At 55.6% G+C, this 6,513-nt stretch overlaps 1 protein-coding gene across 1 annotated transcript in view; it reads left to right on the top strand.

The window, feature by feature from the left end:
* The window catches only part of POC1A (POC1 centriolar protein A), a 73,376-nt gene extending 67,217 nt beyond the window's left edge, over positions 1 to 6,159 (top strand). The window contains exon 11 of the mRNA XM_082639219.1: positions 5,966 to 6,159. Coding sequence (XP_082495345.1) covers positions 5,966 to 6,064 — 99 coding nt within the window. The 3' untranslated portion in view covers positions 6,065 to 6,159. The remainder of the gene's footprint in view (positions 1 to 5,965) is intronic.
* The last annotated feature ends 354 nt before the right edge of the window (positions 6,160 to 6,513 follow it).

The following is a 6,513-nucleotide window of genomic DNA, read 5'->3' on the forward strand; positions in this document are numbered from 1 at the left end:
CAGAAAAGTCTGGATCTGAATGAGATGCCCTTGCTGAGCCTCTCCCAGGGGGATTTTCCTCAGAGAGCTTCAGTGGTGAGTCATGCTGGGAACCCCGCCCCCTAGCCCGAGCTGGCCTCTTCCATGCTCTTGGGTTTGTTCCCCAATGCCTCCAGCATCCTCCTCCCTATTGGGTCCCTGGGTTGGGCCGTCCCTCCATCAGTGCCCACTGAGGGGCCAGGCTGCTTTCCAGGGGGGTTCAGCAGCATCACTGACATGGTCCTGAGCCCTGGCCAGAGCTCCCAGTTCACCCGCACCGGATTCTCCTCTCCAGTATCCAGGGGCTTGTGGATTCACTGCCCTCTCCCTCTCCCTGTCTTCCCCCAGCCCCCTCTCCCCCTGTTAATGAGGATGATCTGAGAAATGCAGAATAACCAGGCTTTTTCCGCCACCACCTCATGCCTGCCTGACCCTCCCACCCCCCTCAGAGGGGCCTCAGCCTGTCCAGTGTGGTGCCCTCGGCCTCTCCTGCAGGGCCCATCCTCAGCCTGTGTTCTCGGCCTCAGGAGCGTGTTCTCTCTTGTCCCCCATCTGACTCACCACCAGATGGTGGTGGTTCATACCTCATGGATATCTGATTTTGCCCACTTTCCTCCTTAGCCCCCTCCCCCAGTCCAAGCCACCATCATCCCCTCTCATTCTCTCTTGACTCCATCATGCCTAGTCACAGCCACACAGCCACTCCCCGGGCCATCCCCATGGAGCAATCAGAGGGGTGTCATCCCCGCTTGGCCTCGAACCCCCAGCACCTTCCTGCTGCTCTGCGGCTGAAGATGAGGCCGCCAGGTGTGGCCTGCAGGGCCCGGCCCCATCTCCTGCCTCCTCTGAGGCCCCCTCCTGCTCGTTGCCTTCCCTCCCACCTCGGGGCCTTCCTGCCCCTCTCTCCTGGTGAACTCCTCCTCAGTCTTAGCTCACTCCCTTCCTAGGGCCACCTCCCCTGGCTCTCACCAAGCAGCGCCTTCCATTTTCCCAGCGCAGCCCGCTGGTCTGCTTAGCGCTTGCCTCTTCAACCCGCTGCGCACCCTGCGGGCCCAGCTGAGTCTGTCTGCTCTGCGCCATTGTCACCCCAGCCCTGGCACAGGCCAGTACGGCGTGGTGCCTGGGGAGGATCTGAGTGAGTGAAGAGTCTAGGGCCAAGGTTGGCAAACTTTTTCTTAATGATAAATATTCTAGGCTCTGGGGGCCATTAGAGTCTGTCACAACTACTCAACCTGCCACTGTAGCCAGGAAGCAGCCATAGACAATATGTAAGCAAATGGGCACAGCAATAAAACCTTATTTACTAGAACAGGCAGCAGGCTGAGTGTGCCAACCCTTGGTCTAGAGAAACAACAGAATTCATTCAACAGCAAATGGGAGTGTTTCTAAGGAAACAATTTTCCATGAGAAAGGGCTGTGGCTTCCTGGAAATCGCTGGTAACAGCAGGAGAAGGTGGTTCTGAAACAAGCCCCCAGGTGACCCTCCCAACAGGTGTGACTTTGAAGGTGAAACTTCTGGATCCCCTATGACCTTGCCCCAAGAGGCTCCCACATGGCTTGCAGGTGAAGGCCATGACCCTGGGAGGCAGACATTGTTGGGCGAGGGGTAACAGTGTCCAGGCGTGGAGTCTGAATTCTGCTTCCTGTTGCTCCCATTCAGGGAGGGAGGTGCCTTGTTTGAAGTCAAGCCCAGTCTTGGGAGGGGTGGGGCGCCAGCAGTGACTGGGGCGAGTACCAGAGCGTGTCTGGGGGCTGATCTCTTATGCTGTAGCAGCATAAGCACCCCAGTGAGAGAAGGCATCTGAAATTAAGGTGTTAGGGTCGTTTCTCATTGCATATCTACTAAAAGGTTCTTGTCGGTATGTCCCTTTTAACCCTATAATATTGCCTTTTCATAGCTCAGAATTGTGACTTCTGTGATAATTCCAAACCTAAATGTTTAGCCAGATAAGAGACTCTACTTCATGGGCATTGGAGGTGTCTGAGGCCTGGGAACTGCCTTGGAGAGTGGCCTGATGGTGTGAGGGTGCTGCTGGGTGACCCTGAGGGATGACCCTTCCACTCCTGCTCATTTAATCCAGAGCCACCAGACCAAGTGGCTTGGACAGGACAGAAGGTGGCTGCCCCTGCGTGAGCACAGAGGTCCAGGAGCATGTTCTCAGGCTGCTTGAGCTTGGCCATAGGGTGGGGGACAAGCAGGTCTGCTGGGTCACAGGGCCAGTAGCCCTCAGGTGATGCCAGAGCGAGCGGGGGGGGTGCGGCGGGGGAAGGAGTAGGTTAGGCCTCTCCTTATCCGTGGTGGATGGAGACAGAGCACAGGTGCACAGTTCCCGGTGCCTTAGCCAGCACTCTGAAGCCAGGCCACCAGGGTTCACAGTCCAGGTTTGTCATTTATATGCTGTGTGACTTTTGGCAAGTTAGTATCACTTGGTCGGTGCCTTGGTTTCCTCATCGGAAAAAATGGGGGTGATACAGGCTCCCACACTGAGGGGTCATTGTATGGAATAGAATACTTGGCATACCGTGAGCACTCCGTGAGTGTCAGCTGTCAAGAGCAGCCCCTGGAGCAGAGTGTGTCAGGAATCAGAATGGCCCCCAGAGCCCAGTCCTGGGTCTTCCCTCGAGTCTGGGCTTCACACCCAATTACAGATGGGACCTCGTGTCTGGATGGCACAGGGCCAGGGAGAGAGCATGAGCTGCCTGGTTTCTCCAAGGTCAACAGACAGGAGGGCCCTCTCTGTGGAAGTTTGGACCCCATAATGAAGGAGTTCAGGCTAATGGCCGTCTTTCCCAGACACGTTGCCCAGACAGGTCTGCCCAGCAGCCAGAACCCTAGACTCCTCAGCCCCTTCTCCAGTTTCCCTTTGCCCTACTTAAAATTAAGTCAAAGGCCCACGGACACCCATGTCGGGCAGGGCCATTTCCTTTTTTGACACCTGCCACCACACGCAGCTTTCAACTCCTTGGGGACTTTGTGAGAGGCTGGGACCAGGTCATTCGCCCTTGAATAAAAGGAAAGCAAGGTGACTGGGCTGGGAGCGAGGACTTAGAGGGACTGCAGAGGTGTCTGCCTTTCCAGTGCTTCTCCTCACCTTCCAGGGCAGGCGGGCCTTGTCTCTGGGCCTGGGGAGCATGGGCACCATGTGGCAGGAGGAGAATTCCCAGGGCCGGGCCAGAGCACAAGGTGGGGTGAGCCACAAGCAGCCTGCTTGGCGTGGCCCTGAGCCTCAGGAGGGCACAGCTGCGGGCTCTGCTCTGCCCTCTGGGTGCTGAGGCAGCACATACTCACGGAGGCTTGCTGTGCCCCTGACACTTGGTTGTGGGGATATTGCTCTGAACCAACAGGTAAAGGTCACACTGTAAACACAGCCACGTGACATGGCCTGGAATCGGTCCCTGCTAGCGATGCTGCTCCCTCCTCGCATGGGGCCCCAGCAGCTGGGGAAGCACGGTGGTGGTGGCGCGCTGTGGTGGCCTGGCTGACTCCCTGCAGGTGGCCGGCCTGCCTGCCTTCTCACTGTGTGCATCGCCAGCCCTGAGCGTGTCTGACCTCTGCTACTTGGCTTCCCCGATCGGAGCCTTTTCATCACTGGGGAAGCCCTTTCCTGGTGGAGGGAAGGCATATCAGCAAATCGGAGATCAGGGTTTCCAGGCTTTACTTTATCAGGAGGGATACCGTTTCCCATGGAAATGAGGTCCCGTGCTTTAGTGGAATGGGATTATTAAGACAAATTTGTGAAGCAGAGACTGTGTTGTAATGCACAGAAATTCGAAGTGTCCGTCCTCCTCTCCCTGGCCCATCCTTCCAGTTCAAAAGGGGTTTGGGCGGGATCATATGTGACGGGGAAGAGCTGAGTGGACTTAATCTCTGGATGGTGGCTGCCACCGAGCATCTTGGCGGAGTAGGCTGGGGGCGCAGGGAGTAGGGAAAGTGGACACCAAACACAGAGATGACGTGACTCTTCCAGAAGCTTGCCTGGGAAAGGGGAGAAGCTACAGGTTTGAGAAGGGTGGACATTTTTTCAGCCTGTTTGTCTCTAACGTGCTATGAAGCATCCCCTCATAGCTCCCAAAGGAAGGACCCCCTAACACCCTCCCTCCATTCAGGGGGCTGGTGGTGAAATAAGCGATGCTTTTCTATTCAAAGAAATTTAACATCATCAGATTTAATGCCATATTTCTACCGAGCTGAAGTATGGGCCCCCCATGGAACTAAGTAGAGGCCTCTACTTAGAAGTGAAATGCGTGGCACCCCTGGTATTGACATTGGCCCAGCACCCACTGCGTCCACATTTGGAAATTCTGTCCCTGTGAAGAAAAAAAAAGTTTTAAGTGTGTGTGTGTGTGTGTGTGTGTGTGTTGGGAGGGGGGATGGTGCTGGGCAGAAGAGGAAAAGCTGGCTGGCTCCCCCACTGGGGCCTGGAGTCCAGAGCCATCGGAAAAAGTCTGGATGAGGAATGATTTTGGAGCTTGGCTCAGTGTGAGTTTTGCAGCAGCCAGTGGAAACTTCCAGGAATGCTGCTCTGGGCCAGCCGGGGGCTGTTTCCGCCGCCACTTTTATGAGCTGCAGACCCCCTCCATGGCTGACCGGCCAGCAGAGGGGAATGTGACCGTCTCTTTCAGCTCAGCTCTACCTCTCAGGGTGCAGTTCATATTCCACAGGCAGCAACTTTTCAGGCTCTGTCCTGTGCCCCAGGGCTCGGAGCCTTTGCAGCCCAGCCAACTCATCTAGAAGGGGCCAGCCGCCAGGAGGAGCAGCCTCCATGAGCGGCTAACATCCATGCGGGATGCTGCAAAAATTTATAGCAGTCTTAGAGGGGAAACTCCCTCCCAAAATGTTTCAATGTTTTATTAAATATGTGAAAGGAAAGTTTCCTTTCTACTGGACCAAGGCCCAGAGCCTCCATGGAGCCTCAGGGAAGGTGGCAAAACCTCTGGGGAAAGCCCACAAATGAGTAAAATTAATAGAAAGTTTTGTTTCTTAATCTGACCCTTTTCTGATGCCGGTAGGCTGCATGGCACAGGAACCAAGCCTGCTTCATTCACAGTGGACTTGCCCAGGGCCTGGTGTGGGCCTGGACACCACTGCCCCTCTGTCAACACTCTGTCCAAAGCCAGAGGAAGGGGGCAGGTTTCTGCAGCCTTGTCTGGAAGCCAGGTTCATAGGCCAGCCGTCATGGTGGGTATGCAGGAGAGGCCAGGGAGCAAAGGCTCTGCCTCTGGAAGTCAACATGACAGGCATTGTCATGGTGGACAACATGGGCACCATGCTGTCACCTCTCGGTCTCCAGGACTGCTGTGAGCTTGGCATTATCCTTCCCATTACAAAGGAGAAAATGGGCTCAAAAACGGGGAATTAGGGCCTAACCCCCAAACAGCACATTCCTGCAATGGTCCTCAGTGGACTCGGACAGGCAGAGGCCCTCCTGGGCTCAAGGGACTCACCTCCAGCCTGGGAAGCCCCTCCAGGTGTAGAGATAAAGGGCCTGAGGCGTGGGCAGGACCCAGGTGGGGTGCCTTCTTTTGTGGATGCAGTTTTCTCACCTTTGGAATGGAGATGCTTGATGGTCTCTGGTTGGTTATGGACAGAGCCTGGCCCACATGAGCAAGTGGTCCTGCTCTGGAACTCCAGTCTAAATGCCAGACCACCGGGGCTGGGGATTCCTCACCCTTGGCTGTCTTGGGCAATGACCGAGGACCATGGGACCTGCTGCCTACTTTCCCTCACTATGTCCTTCCCGCTGCCCAACAAACATCAGAGAACAACCATCCTGAACCAGCAGGAGTGGACATGAAGACCAGAGACAAGGCGCCAGGAAGGAGCCCTGGGTGGGAAGAGCTGGCATTTGTTCAGCGGGCTGAGACAGCTGAGCGGGACTGGCTGAGGGCATCCCCAGGGCAGCCCGATGGCCTCTCCATCCTCTGAGCTTGACCGTTTATTTTGCAGACAGTCTCCATCCTGGAGCAGCGGTTGACACTGACAGAAGACAAGCTGAAGCAGTGTCTGGAGAATCAGCAGCTAATCTTGCAGAGAACACCACCATGATCAGGGGAGCAAGAATCAAGAGCTCGGTCGATTTGGTGGGTGACAGACTGGAGATTTGTACTGGGGAACTTAGGTAAATAAATAAAGGGGATTCAGCTCTGGGAATCACATCCATCCCGGAGCCCCAGGGGTCCTGCACCTCTGCCCTCCACCCAAGCTGTCTGCACCTGGAGACTCTCCACTTGGCTGTGGGAGGCCCCACATACCCACAGATGACCACGTTTAGTTTAATGTGAAGGAGCCACTTGAAAATGTTTGCTACCTTGGAGTCCTAAGTGGAGTCCACTTTTCCCTTACGAACCTTTCTGCCGTGTGACTGGCTTCCCCCCACCGACCTTTCCCAGCATAGAAATGGACTACTCATTGGTTGGATGAGCCAGGAGTTTCCTATAAATCTGACAAAAGGCCCAAAGTGGGCCCATCTGTGTCTGATTTACCCAGGAACGAGC

This window comes from Mesoplodon mirus (genome assembly GCF_964341445.2).
Source record: "Mesoplodon mirus genome assembly, chromosome: 12".
NCBI classification, from domain to species: domain Eukaryota; kingdom Metazoa; phylum Chordata; class Mammalia; order Artiodactyla; family Ziphiidae; genus Mesoplodon; species Mesoplodon mirus.